Below are 17,330 nucleotides of genomic sequence, written 5' to 3'. Positions count from 1 at the left end.
TTACATTTTTGTGCTGCATCTTGTGACCATGGTTACAATTAATGAAAGGCAATAACTCATTTTAATATGTAGAAATAACTCTTAAGTGTGAGCAGTTAGTTACAAATAATTAAATTAGGCTGTTAAATACCTTTAGTCATTATAGATTTACAGGGCCACTATAAAAATTTTATTTATTAAAAAAATATTTGTCATAAAAGCACTATTAAAATCACAATATAACAGCATTTCACAGTTTAAAATAGAGGTAATTTATGACATTGATTCTTAAACGATATTGATCTAATTACCCATTACAAGCTACAAAACATTTACATTTTGTAGCAACAACACACAACAAAATATTTATGCCTCATTTGAAGCCTACCCAGACTTTTTTGGCTAATTTATATAAATCATTCTCTTTAAGCATCCATTTCTAACAATCAGAAATTTGCCTCAATACACAAACCAATGTTCCCACTTGTTTCAATGTTTCGAGGTTTTACTTGATTTGGGAAAAGTTAAATAGTCCAAAACCCCAGAAGCAAACCATCACTACATCTGAAAGTAAAATCATAAGGTTTAGATAAACTACTTATTTAAAAAGAACTTAGAACATAAAGGCATGTCCTTATGCTAACAAAATCAACTGCAACTCATGGTGATGTAATTAACCAGGAACAGTCAAATTTAAACTAAAAATGTGGAGCAGTAGTCAAAGACTACACAATTTAATTTTAATCTACGCTAGCCCAGTAACTCTATTGTTGTAACAAATTCAACTGTCAGCAGCAATAATGCAAAAATGAATAATTATAAATTATCAGAGCTGGAAAGAGCTAATGCATTCTGCAAGCGGAGGCCAGAAACACACTCTCTTTTACAATCCAAAAACATCAGTTTAAAAACTAACTGATTACATTCTGGTAAGAAAACAGAAAGGGGAAGTTATAGTAAAAGCAGAAATTATAAACTACTGGTTAATTTACACAACAATAACTGTACATATCTTTCAAGAATAATTTTATTCCTGTTCATGTATTCAATTTCTTTCCTCAATACGTTTCTTCTTCATTTTAGAATTTTTGGATTTAAGTAAAGATTTCTGTTGTTTTAAAAAATTAAATGCATTTAGAATATATAGAAAAAGCTGCTAATTTTATTTTTTTTTAGTAATATGAACATTCAGAATAGATATGAAATGATGTATGATCAGGGCCGGTTACAGAGCCAGAGTGGCAGAATTTAATGACCCACCGAGCAACAAAATCTAGAAATGGCAAAACTTTTAGAATTTAGAACAGGCACTGGGAGCAGAATTTAGGAATGCTACTAGGCAGCAGAATTTACGATCCACAGAGATTGTATCAAGTGGGAAAATGCCTAATCCCAGTCCTGTGTATGATATATTGAGACATATAAGATTAATCTTTTAAAATGTCAGTTTCAGTTTCTTTGTTAATAGGAAAATTCTTTTCTATAAATGCCTGTCCAAGTTGATAAGATTAGAAGCATATTTGAAATTTTCTGTGCTTGTGTTTAATGAAAAATAGAGAAAACAAAATGAAGATAAACATGTTAAGAAAAAGACTTCTAGTATCAGAAAAAATATTTTAATATTATGTTTTCATTGTTCTCCCAAAATTTCTCTAAAAAGTAAGAAATTGATCACAAACTTTCTGTAAAATATATTCATTATGTGTTATATCATTAAGAAATTTTTCATTTTGTCCCATTTTTTCTGGAATCTTCTAGAATCATGGGTCTATAAATTTTGCCTTCAAATCCTTCTAAACTTTACAAATTGCAATGTCTAAAAATCTTAAAGAAAAATTACTTCTACCAATTATGTAACAGAAAAAAAGCAAGAAATATTTTGGAAGAAAAAAGACAGAAGAAAAAAGTACAAAATTAATTTTATAGAGAAAGCTGATACATATTCTGAGAATTCTGAATAGTCTGAGACAATTACATGGGAAAAACTCTTACCATGGAAAAATTTAAAAAAGAAATTTTTATTTAATTACATAGCTATTTTGCTTTTTCTAAGAATTATTTCATAAACTTTATATAGCATTTATTACATTGTTTATTTTTCAGATTCAAAATATTGTAAATTTGTATTTCAGATTCAAAATATTGTAAGTTGCAAAAATGGGGAAAAAAATGTCACTTAATATGACAGCGAAAAATAAAAATGTTTTATTTTAATATTATTTCTTAAATATAATTCCAATATATTACCATTATTTTAATGAAATTTACCAATGTTATAATGTTTTAAAAAATCATTGCAAAATTCCCAGATCTCCAAATTAAATATTAACCAAAGAACCTGATCTTAAAATCACTAAAATGTTGATAAGTTGCCAAATTTAAACCTGTTTAATAAAAGAATTCACATCCCCAAAAGCGAAAAGTTGTTTGAGAGAGATCTTCATAAGAAAAAAAAAAAAAAAAATGAAATAATTTCAAAATGTTTATGTTTAACTTCTTGTCCAGAAACTTCAATAGCCCACCATTTATATTTAAAATAAAAACAAATTATAACTCATTCCTCCATTCAAAAGATAACTAAATAATAAATCATATATAAAATAAAATATAATACATACTAAGAAAAGTGAAATAAGAAATGAAACATATATTTATTTAGACTAGGATTTTTTTGACTAAAGAAAATTCACCTTTAATTCCAGCAAAACCTGGCAATCCTGATCTTCCAGGAAATCCATCTAACCCAGGAGGTCCCATATCTCCCATTTCTCCTTTTTTGCCTAAAAAGAAATTATGTGTGAGGAATACTTCATGTCACTTTTAAAGTTAATTCAAAACTGATTGCAAAACATTTTTTCAAGACTTTTATATACATTTGCATAGCTGCCATCCTTAAAATATAATTTTTTTAGTATATGATATTTGTTTAGAATATGACTCAAGTTCAATAAATCACGACTGCACACACTTTTGAGAACAATGCTGTGATTCCCCCTACAAGTCAGTATGCCTGTTGCTATTATTTAGTAAACAATCTGCACTATAATTCTAAATCTCCTTTTCTTTTCTTTTTTTTTTCCCTCTTGTGTGTGTGTGTAAATTGCAAATTCATTAACAATGAATTTTAAGAAAGTTAACAAGTCATAATGAGTCAAGCAATAAAGAAAATGGTTAGAATCATATCACCATGTAGATGAAATAAGTGATAGTTGAAAACTATGAAGATGATATCCATATCCAGTAATTGGCTATTGTATACTGTATGTTGAGAATGATTGTATCTGTGATTGTAAAAAACAAAGATGCTATTAAACAGGCTACAGCTGTGAAGGGTGTGAAATTCATTACGAAATAAAGATCAGAGATGTTACAGCATGTTGAGAAATTATTTTTAATCTGGATAGGAGAAAAACAATTATGTACAGCACTTCATCCACATACAGTATATACTTCACACACTGCATTTATATCTGAGTATTAAACAGGGTTATATCCAAGTATTAAACAGCAATAAGATTTTTTTATAAAAATGGATTAATATTATTTTCCTTCTATTTCTTACTGGAAAAGTACTGTTTGGTATATGTCCAGTTTAACATAAGCTAAAAAATCTAGAATTAATTAATGATGTATACCAGGGTACAAGTGTATCATAATTTTAATGAATCCAGATAGTGTAATTTCAGGGATCCAGCTTATGACCAATAATATTACAGATAAGGAATTGCATTTATTGCTTTAAAATTACTTGAAATACAGAACAGGCAGATTAAATCTAAAAGAAAAAAAATTGAATATCTTACATTTTGCCAAACGAGAACACACTGGCATGTCAAAGATTAAAATATTTCACTTTGGGCAGAGACAAAACCATTTCATTAAATTGCTAAGCTCATTGATTGAATTTGAAAGACATATTTATTCTGTTTTGCTAAATGTAAACACTTTTTTTTTAAATCACTACGTTTTTTGATTAAATATAAAACATAAATATCTTATGCTTTAATTAATTTAGAAGTCAAACAACAAAAATCAGCATTATATTTTCAATCAGCATTATATTCTAGTCCTGTGAAGTTTGATTTCTGTTTGATTGCTGGCCAAACTAAGAGAGCCTTAAAATTTTGCGTTAAGGAACGTGAAGCATATGTTAGAAAAAAGGAAAAACAGAAGTCTTCTGTTGCCCAACATTGTTGGTCCGAAAATCACACTTTCAAATTTTCTGCTGCCAAAATTATTCAAAAAACATCTTCCATTGGTGAACTGGATTTTCTAGAGGTATTTCACATTAAAAAAATCTTTCTGTTCTATTTAATGACCCTAATTCCAATCCATCTTTGCCTTCAGCCTTTAAAGAAATTATGTTTTAGCTCTGGTTTCATCAACAGATGGCACCATAAGCTTATCTCCTGTTCTGGCTTTCTTATCTTATCTTATCTAATCATTATATCTCATCTCGTTCATTTGCACTTTTGCAGCTGAGGATGATGGTTCGGTAAAACCATCGAAACTAGTCCTGTGAAAATTTGAAAATATAACGCTGATCTTTGTTGTTGGACTTCTAAATTAATATTTGTTCAGCGTGTTATTGTATCTTAATCATGCTTTGCTGAGTGGCAACACATTGCTTTTAAACCTGAGTTTATGAATAAAAAATTAATTAAATTTGCATAAAATTTCAAGTAAATTAAATAAAGTCAAAATTTGGGCTTCAAATTATACATGTTCAGGAAGTATTCACATTACAAGGAATGTAAATACATACATACAGATTCTTTTAATAACATACACACATGAATGCAAACACACATGTAAGGAGGGTAAGAGAGCTATACATTGTAAATATATATATAGATAGATACACATACAATATCTGTATTTATTATATATATCATACATAAAATACATACCATACATTTCATATAGATCATGAAAAAATGCTATCAGGTGCCTCAAATAAATATAATCTAAAATTTATTGCAAACTATTTCATTTGGATGAAATTTAAATAACCATTCAACTTTTGAGAAATCATGAAGTTTATTAGACTATAATTTAAGCAGTCCACAGCATTTTTAGGAAATGTTTAACAGAAAAGCACACATAATTTTATGACTCTGAAGACAAATATTTCATACAGAGTTTACAAGTACATTTTATTAATAATATTTTTCCTTCCTACATTCACATCCTTTTTTATTCCACCAGAATTATACTCTTTAACTTCTAAAACTACTGACTGACAAACTTTGTGTCAATATTTTGTCTTTTACAGTTTTTATCATCAACATTTGCTACCTTTCTCATCATATTTGCATGCCAATCGAAGTAATAATTCTACATGTAATTTTATTTTTCTGGTTTAATCCAAAAGCTGTCTCAATGGTTTTCTTTCTGCTTATATTTTCTACTAATAATGAAAATCATTTTGTAAATTCCTGTGATGCTGAGGATAACAAATAAGACAGCCACTGTTCAGCTCCTACTGCCTATGCAACACTGTAATTTTTGCACATTTCATCAGCAGTATCAATACATACTCTTTATTTTGCTTTATTATTTCCTCCAGTTTTCTGTGTTATTCTGTAGATATAATAATACCATCTGTGTGTAAAGTTAAAACTTGTTTTTCTTACATTTAAGTACAGAAGAAATAAGATTTTTTTCTTTTTCTTTTCTAAACAGACTTTACTTTGCGTTTATGTACATTTTTGAATTCTTGAGAATTTAAATTTTATCCTTTTATATTTTCCCAACAACAAATAGTTTTTTTATCTAAAACTTTTCAGAATTCAATACTGCAAATCAGTCACCCATTGTTATATTATTGTTATATTACGTGTGGCAAATAAAAGTCCTTTTACAATGTTTGAAGACTTCCTGCTCAGGATATACATGGAATTATCCACTTGTTTAGTAGATAGTACTCCATATTTGCAGATATTATAAGTTTGAATTCATCATCCCATAACTTTCAACGTGATAATTTGGGAAGTTTAATATATGCATTGCCAGGAAACATATTTACCATAAATAGCAATTTCTTTTAGATAGTATATTTATGCATAAAGAATATATTGTATATTCAACAAATATCCAAATCCTTCCATAACAACTTCCTTAAAAACACAGGATTTTAACCCTCTGAGCGGCATGATCGCTTTATCCAGTCATGAGATTTTTTTTGTCACTTGATACATATTAACTTATAACTTCAAATATTTTACTTTCTTACTTTCTTTAATAATGTAAATGTAATCTTAATGAATGTATGAAAATAGAGGCTAAAGTAATTATATAAATTTAGCTAATAAATATTGCAAAAATACAGGTCTTCATGACAAATCAAAAAACCCGTGCCACTCGGAGGGTTAATATCAACATATAATTAAATTGAAATATTTATTCAGTATAAAATTTAAGAAACTGAAATTAAATATCAGACATAGTTCAATATCAATAAATTAATACTTCCAAATATCCTTATCAAGATTTAGAGAACATTAGTTATTAGAAAGCATTAAGATTCAACTTAATATATATTATTTAATTTAGGCACCAATATAACAGCAAATAAAGATGTAACTTCACATAAATCTTATATGAAAAACTTGCCTGCAAATCCAGGTAATCCATCTCTGCCAGGTAGTCCTGGTTGGCCAGAACGTCCAGGTATTCCAACAGGTCCTCTTGAACCAGGTATTCCATCATCACCTTTTGTGCCTTTCAGTCCTGTTAAACCAGGTAATCCTTCTCTTCCACGTTCTCCCTTATCACCTGCAGGGCCTATTTAAAACAAATTTTAAACAAGAAAACATTTTAATTTGACTATTTCTCTTTTCTATCCTAGAAAGAGTAAAATACTTACAAATTTTTTTCTAAAATGCCTTATTCCAGAATTAATAGCCTAATATGATTTTTAAATACAGATGACCAACATTTTTGTTTAATGGCAAATGAAGATAAAATCATTTATCATATCATCTTAGCAAAAGTGTTCAAAGCAAAACTTTCATTAATAAATCTCAAAATAAAAAATATGTTGCTCTACTAAAATAAAGCATCTTCCATTTCTTAACACCTATAAGAACATATGTTCATTACAATGCAAAGGTACACATGTGGTCATTTTGGCCATGTATACATTTTTAAGGTATTTTAACCTATTTTACTATTTAAAAAACATCGAAAGGCAATAAAAAAATTAACGAGCATTTAAAGAGCATACAAAGATTATTAAACACGACTGAGAATAAATGTATTACAATTTTGAAACTTTTAGAAAAGCAGAAAACTCGTTGTTACCAAACATTGACATATTTATATACTGTGTAATGTAAAGTTCCTTTGCAATTTGTAGGATACCTATAAATTGTAAAAAAAGTTACAAATCAAGTCTACTGGGAATTTTAACATGTCGGCCAGCTATAATGACAAAATCTGGGACTTTGGGTGATGAATCATCATCTTCACTAGAATCTGAATCATTAGCTGCAGGTTGTAGAGGCATCTTTGTAGAGGCACTTTCGCCCCTTTGAGCATCTTGAGCAATGAATGGTAGCTTTTCCAAACTGTTGATTTCTAATGGATAAAGTCTCTGGAATAGTCTCAACTTCTCTCAATCAGCTGTTCTCACTGTGTTAACTCCTGAGTCCCCATCTGCTCCAGAAAAGACTTCAATGACAATTCCTAAAGGCCAGTTGATATGCTTGCCATCCGTTTCAGCAGAACGACCTCTCCAGCTCTTAAAGATTCTTCTCGGCTCTTACCTTCATCATGAATCAGCATTGCTAAATACTCATTCTGAAATCTCATTCTTAAATTCTGCCTTAATTTTTATACAAAACACAATCTTATATTTAGGCTTTTACTGTAGATTTTGCCCAAATCAGTTGTTTCACTGCTGCTGCACATTGATATTAAAGTATAATAAATAACTGTACAGGAATTTAAAAAGCTCAAGAAAATGTTAAATATCAATTGTACAAATTAGTTTATTTAAATGATGAAACGAATTGTTAAAATAATTCCAATGATATAAACAGTACTGACAGGGAACATTAAAGGAACAACTATAAAAATTCATGAAACTTGAATAAATTTGTAGCTAAGAATATGGAAAACTTGCATCAGATACATATTCTATCGCATGTTTTCAAAATGTAGAACTGCCTGTTTAAATAAGAACACAAGAAATGTGATATAAAACGAAGTTTGGAAAAGTTGGTGTTACAATATTTTAGGGACACACAGATGAAACTAATATGATCAATAATCACCCTTGACCAAAATCCAAGATTTGCAGCAATTTTATTATGTTATGGATCAGACTGTCTAAGAGTTTCTTGAGAAACAAAGAACTTGATGAACAGTGCTTTGAAGCTCTTATAAAGTGTTAGATTGCAGTGATGCTATCGCCACCTAACATGTATGTGATGTAGCCTAACGTGTGCAGGATGTATCCCATACATTAGGATCCTGCACACGCAGGATCCTAATGTATGGGATACATCTAACACATCCCACACATTTCTATCAATTTTACATCCAGCGAATATGAAGGCGATTTTGGATACTGGATTCCTCCCTTCTCAAGATAAATGGTCATTAGTACAGCTTGATGGGACAAGCATTATTATACCATTAGGAGGAAATTATTATTCTTGCACTCCTGAGCAACTTGGCATCAATCAGAATCAAGTGTGCGTGTGTGATTATGGCAAAGCCTCGAGGGCTATCTGCCTAAGGGGAGGAATGCCTTCGTGGAGGACTTTCTAAGGGACACTAGCTCGTATACACGTTACATATGGGGAAAACCATGAAAACGCCCATGCAGCCAGCCCATTCACGGGATTCGAACCTCGGACCAAACTACCAGTGTTCAGCAACTTTACTGCTCGGCCGCTGGTGGGTCCTCAGGATCAAGAGCCTAATTTCTGTATATTTCAGCATTCTTAATTATTCTGATAAAAATATACGTGTCAGCGTGGACATTCAAAATGATGGCTGCCTCTACTATGATTTCACCACCTTTGTATTGATGCCTTTCATTGATGTTTCAAAGATTATTGCATTATGTTTTGTTCTGTCCAGATTGTAGTACACTTGTAATCCCTCTCCAAACAAAAACAAAACTTATAAAATAAAGAGATCTTGACTTCAGTCCATGATGCTTCAAATCAGAAATACCTCTCCAATATTATAACAGGGTTATTTATGTCATAGGTTTTCTTGCATATAGTCCTTTGTTATGTAACCTGCTGCTCATGATATATCTAGATAGTTGAATTCCTTTATAATAGTTATAATGAACTCCTTTGAAATCTGGGCTGATATCAGTTGTCTATGTCTTTAAACAATTTTTGCCAAATAGCAGTCCAGAATATCTGTAAGTGGATGTTTTTTACCTCTGCATACAATATGTCTTTAAACCCTTTTCAGTTTCCTGTTATAAGGCTTTTTGGCTGCTTTTACATCTTTACCAACCTGTATTGCTTCAGAATCACATGACATTTCTCATAATCCATTTCATGCCTTTTGAATAACATGTTCCACCACATGAACATTTTTAACCAGCTACTCAAACAAACTTTGAAATTAGAATCTAAAGCACTTGTGCTGAAAAACAGTTGAAACAAATTGCATATTTCTGTGTAGTGAAGATGAATCTCATCAGACTACATGATAATACTGACCGAAAGCTACAACTACTTTTCTTTGTCCATGCATAAGGGAATTAGCATAAACACCTCTTTATAGTTGTTCCTTTAATTTTTCCTGCCAGTGTACAATATAATTTTTTATTGATATTTTAAATATGTTTTTTATTAATATAGATCCATATTTTGATCTCTTGTTAGATTTTTAAATAATATTAAAATGCATATTATGCAACAGAACTAATGAATTTAATAAAACAAAAAACTACTGAAAGAAAAAAAAACTGAAAGAAACTACTGAAGTTTTTTAAATATGTGTGCATACAAATACAGAAAACAGAATAATGATTATTAGAAAAATTACCAAAAAATAAAACTTTTTTAATATAACATTTTTTAGGAAAAAGTTACCTTACTTGGCCTGTCATTAATTAAATGTAATTTTCTATTAGATTAAACAAATCTATTTCATAGCACATAAGCATAAATGCCGCTAAATGAAATTGTATTTAATATTTACAGTTACTTTATATCAGCGATTTAAAACTGAAGCTTTTAATACTATTAAAAATACAGCTTATAAAATGATTAGCATTACTTAAGTGGCCTAATTTTCACCAAAAAAGAAACCTTTACAAAGGTGTCCACACTCTCATAAAATTAAGCTTTTGAACCTCAAAGAAAGCAGACTTTAGAGGTGCTGGCACAGTAGATGGCTTTCATGTGTATGTTAACAGCTTTGTGATGACGTACTGTTCTTAAGTATATTAGAGGCAAGGAATGGAAATTTTCAGCTTTTTAATACTGTAAAGTTGTGGATTGAAAGATTATTAATTTCCAATAAACTAATAATGACAATGTTAAAGCAATGAGGCCAAAAGGCTTATCATTAATTTATCTTTTAATTAATTATGCTTTTTCTTTAGTTCTTTAAAATCTCTTCTACCCCGCCCTGAAATGTTTACCCAGCTATAGTGCTGCATGAACTCTATAGATATAGCTATTGACAGATACTTCACTGGTTTTTAAATTGTTGATATTATATGTCAAAGCAGATTTAGATTTAGGCAATTTAAGAAATTTCCTGAATTCCCAGTTATTTATAATAGTTATCGCTATTCATTTATGTTCTCTGACATACTGGTCACTTTTAAAAGCAATCATCTGCAAGAGGGGTTAGCATTAAAAGGATCTTAGTATATATAATTAGATGCATTAAAAAAGTTCCAAAAGGAGAAAAATAATAATAAGAAGAATAAACTTATAATAGCTTACCAGGCAAACCAGGTACACCTTCATATCCAGGAAGTCCTTTAGTTCCTATACCTGCATCACCTGGCTCTCCTTTATCTCCTGGGAAACCTGAAAGTCCTGAATAACCTGGTTCACCTAAAATTGCAGTTAGAATTTATATTTAACATAACAGACAGATATCTGTATAGTTTAAATGCTATTAGAACTATTTTTTCTCTTCTTTTAATAAACTTTACACCTATTAGCAATTTTTACTAATCCTTTCAAGTTATCACTTTCTTTTCTTGTTCCTATATCTCCATTCAACTTCTTATGAAATCAAATAAACTATGTGTTTCAAATTATGCAACATCATATATCCATCGTGTTGGATTTGCTTAGAAGAAAGCTTTGCTTTAGAAATCATTATATGCACTATGACAAAAATTAGTAATTAGCAAGAAATATTCAATTTGCTTAAGAAATACTTAATATGCACTATATAGAAGTCTATCAAACTATTATGAGATTTATGCTTAAAGATATTTAAATCTGCACTCACAGTTTTAGTACTAAGAAGTCACTCTCAACTTGATATCAATTATATATATATAAATTCGATGCATCTCTTCCTGTTCTTATAGAAACAAATATAATCTACTTATTTACCTTGATGTATGCTAAAAAATTATAATTGTATACTGTAATAAAAATAAATGTACTTATTTCACTAATCTTTAATAATCAAATGGCAAAACTTACTTAATACAAATATACAACTTTCATCTTACCTTTTGGTCCAGCAGGACCAGAAAACCCAGGTTCCCCTGGAAATCCTGTTCGCCCTATAAGACCTGTATCTCCTCGGTCACCTTTCTGTCCAACCAATCCAGGAAAACCTGGTGGTCCATCAAAACCATCAGGCCCAATATCACCTATTTCTCCCTATCATAGAAATAAAATAAATTAAAAAAAAAAAAAATATTAGCCCTTTTACCATGCAAAATTGAAAATTTACAATGACAAACAACATATATAGCAAGCATATGGCATTTCCTTGACAAAATACAGTCAAAAGTCTTTAATCTGGATCTCAAAGCTACAAACTTTCTGCGCATGCGTAAATGCATAATGCGTTTAAACATGCACATAATACCTTTATGCATGCGCATAATACGATTACGCATGTGCGTTTAATGTATAACAGACGGTATAAGCTAAGCTAAAATGATCTAATTATCTATTTCAGTTAACATTGCAGATTGCGTTGTTGCTTAATCTTCTAATTGGATCCGGCTTACTATTTTTTGCAGACTGTTAGAGCAATTTTATAAAAGTAAGCTTGAACTTTCGATTATGTCACAAAGAATTTCCGATTCTATAGCTGCCAAAGGATCTACAAAGTGAAAGCACGTTTCGATGTCCATCAAACAAAAAGTGGAACTGCTGCAAAAAATTGATAAAGGCATATCCTTTGTTTCTCTAACCATTCCGAAATCTGTTTATTAATTTCCCGCTGCTCTGTGGGGAGGGAGGGGGGACACTGCGGAGCGCAATGAACTGGAAGTTGATCTGTCAGCGCTATCCTTATCCTCAGAGCAGATGCTTTTATTTTACTCGGCTTATAATTCCTTACTAAATGTAGTATTTCATCTCAATGTACTCCATCTTTGATATGATTTAAATCAAATTCCTTGTCATTATAAATATCACAAATACACATCAAATAGTTTTCTGGTTGCAATTTTCTCGTTTCAACTATGCGTAACGTATGCTTTACGCATGCACACGTTGAAAGAAATATTTAATAAAGTAAACAAATAAATATTAAGCTTTTCTTTTCTTTTTTTTTTTTTTTTTTGTAAATTTGGATACCCTTTAGATCATAATTTATTTCATAAATTACAGTTTCATATCTTTAATTTTATAATTTCTGCATGCCATCTTACTAGATTTAAATTGATGATCTATAATCCGGAATCGCCGAGGTCCCGACGAGTACGGATTAAAGACTTTTGACTGTAATATAAGGAAAATGATCTGTAAGCAACTTTCGAAAAGAACATGAGCATTTCACTTTTTTACAAATATAACTAACAAAAAAAGCTATCAGACTTCCTGATGAAAATCATTATGAACTTTTGGAGGTGAATGAATATGTGAACAAAACAACAGGTGCAAAGTGTGATATTCCACAACTGTTTGAACACTCTGGGCAGGGGATTACACACATGCCCACAATATTTGCAGCAAAAAACTGGCAAATGTAATGCATCTGTGAATTACAAGGTCTTTGTGTAATCAAATGCAATCCTAATAAATGGCATGCATGTTATATGGTTCTTAAATAGTGTAAAATTATACGCTTAAGAAGTGTGATATATAATATAAATGAGTAGTGTGATAGAGAGCTTAAGTCACACATAGTAATATAAATGTTACTGTGACATATGTTGATGCCTTTATCTGTGAGTCCAGGGCCATCATTATCTACACGATGATTAATGATCAAAGTTGTTCGTAGCTCTGTCTTCTCCCATATCATGCTGCAGAGTGATGGATGTGTAAGATATGCACAACTTTATGATGAGGTATACACAATCTCATTTGATAATAGAATAATACAAACCCACAGATACATCACATTTTCCAAACAGCAGCTTGAAATACTGTGGGCATATGCATTAATTTATGCTGCCTTGTTTTGGGAATTGTGGGCAAATGAATAATGACACATTTTGCACTTGTTGCTTTGTTCAATTCTGAAAGTTTCATGACAAGTATTATTGAAGTCTGATCGTTTTCTAGTACGAAAAAAGTTTGAAAAGTATTTAATTACTTCTCAAAGCACATGAAACTCATACTATTTAGCAACATAGAGAAATCCATCTTGATCAAACTTGATTTTGCATTGCATTTATTCCATGATGTGGCCCAGAAGACATGCAGATGTGCTTGATGCTCACTGTAGAACTGTAACATTTTCAAGTACAACTATTCTCACATGCTATAAGGCATTTTCTCACTCTTTTCTGCATGCCTTTGGCAGCCAACTCAGTGCATATTCAAGAGGTCCAGGTTCGAGTCCCGCCAAGGGCATCGCTCATTTTTTTGAGTTTCCCGATTCAAATATCCTAATGTTTCTATTATGGCACCCAAACTAAAAGGTGGTGAACAATAATTTGTTACCACCAGGATCTGGCGAGTGGGTCCCCTAATTCCCAGTCGCAGTTTAAAAGGGGGAGTATATAAGGTATTTCCTCCCTCCTTTCTGCATGCCTTTGTGGTGTAATGGTAACACACTCGGCACATATTTGAGAGGTCCAAATTTGAGTCCCAGCGAGGGCATTGCTAATTTTTCATATGTCCAGCTTCCAAAATCCTAATGTCTCTATAGTGGTGGCCAAACAAAAGGTGGTGGATGATGATTCTTTATCACCAGGATTTGATGATTGGGTCCTCTAAACCCCAATCGCCCTTTAAAAGAGTAAGTATAAGGTATTTTCTCCCTCCTTTCTGAATGCCGTCATGGTGTAACGGTAGCACACTCCACGTATATTTGAGAGGTCCAGGTTCGAGTCCTGGATAGGGCATTGCTCACTTTTCATGAACTTTTGCTTCAAAAAATAACCTAATGAATTTACAATGCATAAAAGCATCCAACTGTTGATAAAAACAGTTTTTCCTTTTTTTAAAATTAAATAAGCTAGGGAAAAACCAAGTGACACAGGAAATTGTTTACATTTCCATGTGCAGATAATAAAATATTAAGTTACATAAAAATTGAAAGAAATTTTCGAAATAAGAGAAATTCTGGAGAAATGTGTTTTAAATCTGGGTGATGCGAATGCAGCTGAAAACTGAAAGTGTTGGCATATATGAAGTCAGATTAAACAAGCACACATACAATTAACTGTACAGTTTAAACCAGTGGTTTTCAAACCTTTTTGTTCCCTGTACCCCTTTCATCATTTCTAGACAATCTTTCCCACTCCTCTCTTTTCAAAAACTTTAAAAAAAATGTTTATTTATTTAAATGTAGATTATTTTCAATGATTTTCATAAATTAAGCAAGAAAAAGTATAGGAAACATTGATAAATACCAAAAAATGAATAAAAGTAGTTTTTTATATTCATAAACTTTAAATACTTAACAGGTAGATAAAAGCCAGACTGCATTCCCCCCTGAAATTATGAAATTCCCCTTCCCAGTTTAGATGATCAGAATTAAATACGCATTATAAATTAAAAAACTGAATTGAAGCAAGACCGAAATTTTGATACACCAACTACTTAAGAACAAATATTTATTTTTAGACAATGTGCAAGTGCCAGTTATTTAATTTAGTTTTCTTTTCATAGATCTTTTTTGATACATACAATTTTTTAATGGATGTAATGTACTTTTTATGTTTTTATATATTAATTAAAATTTATATATGCTTATTTTCATTCATATCAATTATTTCTGGCCTCATTTATATTTATGCTTTTTTTCTTTTAATTGTGGATAATAAATGGCTTCAGTGAAAAAATGTGTGAAGAGCATTCACACAGTTTTTACAAAAAATTCCTCCTAATTATATATATATATATATACTTTATTACATATAGCAAAACATTTTTGGAAAATAGACAGGCAAATGACAGCAAATTACTACTGATTGTTCACAAAATATAAGTATGATAGATTTTTCATACATATATCATACATATATATATGTTATGAGAAAGACACATAAGATTATAAACAAGGCAGGGATAATACACTCTTACACACACACACACACACACACACACAAAAAAAAAAAAAAAAGGACGCACCAAGAAGGAGTTATCTGAATAGGGACGAAAATGAAAATCAGTAGAAGTGATGTACATGTACAGAAAAACAAATGATTACAGTTTGAGAAAAATTGGTTAATTTATTGAACTGATAGAGTTTCAAAGAGTGAAAATGTCAGTAACATGTTTGTCCACCTCTGGCCCTTACGCAAGAAGTTATTCGGCTTGGCATCGATTGATAGAGGTTGCGGATGTCCTCCTGAGGGATATCGTGCCAAATTCTGTCCAACTGGCGTGTTAGATCGTCAACATCCTGAGCTGGTTGGAGAGCCCTGATCATAATGCTCCAAACGTGCTCAATAGGAGAGAGATCCGGCGACCTTGCTGGCCAAGGTAATGTTCGGCAAGCACTAAGGTAAGCTGTAGAAACATGTGAAGTGCAGGGGCGGGCATTATCTTGCTGAAATGTAAGCCCAGGGTGGCGTGACATGAAGGGCAACACAATGGGGCTTAGAACTTCGTCAACGTACTGCTGTGCACTTTGTGACGGATGACAATCAAAGGGGTGTCCTACTATGAAATGAATTGGCATCCCAGACCATCACTCCTGGTTGTCGGACTGTATGCCGGAAGACACTCAGGTTGTATCACACTGTTGACTAAAAAAAAAAAAGCCTAGGCGATGACTAGTCATCCGCCTTCACTGGTCATCGGGGCTCAGTTCAAAGCGGGACTCATCACTGAAGACTATTCTACTCCAGTCAGTGACTTTCCAGTGCGAATGAGCACGACACCACTGCAAACGGGCTTGACGTTGTATAGAGGTCAATGGTAGTCGGCGCAAGAGGCCCCATGACCTCAGCTCCCTTTCTGTGAGCCGTCAATGAATGGTCCTTGTGGTCACTGAAGCACTAGTTGCCCGTGCAATTGATGATAATGATGCATCTGGTGCTGTGAGTGCCACTCTGGCGATTGCTCAATTTTCACGTTCTGTCATTTCTCTAGGCCTACTGCTTTCTTCTTGATGCTGTGTGCGACCATGGTTCACCCATTCCTGCCAACATCGTCTAATAGTGGCATCGCTCCTGCTCAAACGTCGAGCTATTCGCCGATAAGACCAATAACAATCAATACAAAACACAAAATTCAATTATTTGCAATACAAAAAAAGTTAAACGATAATAGTTATCGATATACATTAAATAGTGATGATTGCATCACTATCTAATCTAGCTCTTCTCCTATCCTATGTCTTGCATATTCTTGAGTTATCACTACCGAATAACGATATCTTAGTTTCATCACTCCATATAACTTGTGATCACTGATCATCTGTCCAATTAATGTGTTCCTTTGCCCACTGTAGTCTTTTTTTTTCGTTGCTAAAAATAAAGATAAGGCTTTTTTTCGTGGAATTCTACCTCTCAGTCCAACATCTGTTAATCTTCTCCTGACTTTTCTTGAACTGACAGAAACACCAGCATCATTCAGATCACTTCTGATGGCCGCTGATGACATTTTTCTATCTTGGAGACATAGTTGTTTTATTCTTCTGTCATCAATAGATGTGGTGCACCTTTTTCGGCCTTTTCCTTCTTTGTTTTTTTATTGAATTTGTCTCCTGATATCGTAAACAAAACTTTCGGACTCCAGATGTAGTCCCTGAACCACCCA

The 17,330-nt window shown here is 31.8% G+C and overlaps 1 protein-coding gene across 1 annotated transcript in view; it reads right to left on the bottom strand.

The window, feature by feature from the left end:
- Window positions 1-17,330, bottom strand: part of LOC118189814 (uncharacterized) — a 236,973-nt gene that overhangs the window by 55,309 nt on the left and 164,334 nt on the right. Inside the window, exons 24-27 of the mRNA XM_085812833.1 lie at window positions 11,663-11,816; window positions 10,914-11,027; window positions 6,595-6,765; window positions 2,670-2,759 (exon numbers count right to left, since the gene is read on the bottom strand). Coding sequence (XP_085668959.1) covers window positions 2,670-2,759; window positions 6,595-6,765; window positions 10,914-11,027; window positions 11,663-11,816 — 529 coding nt within the window. The remainder of the gene's footprint in view (window positions 1-2,669; window positions 2,760-6,594; window positions 6,766-10,913; window positions 11,028-11,662; window positions 11,817-17,330) is intronic.

Source organism: Stegodyphus dumicola, chromosome 3 (assembly GCF_044657685.1).
Source record: "Stegodyphus dumicola isolate Sdum_Otavi_A_Nest chromosome 3, ASM4465768v1".
NCBI lineage: Eukaryota > Metazoa > Arthropoda > Arachnida > Araneae > Eresidae > Stegodyphus > Stegodyphus dumicola.
Note: the sequence above shows the minus strand (reverse complement) of the source record. Positions and strands in the feature narration are given on the sequence as shown.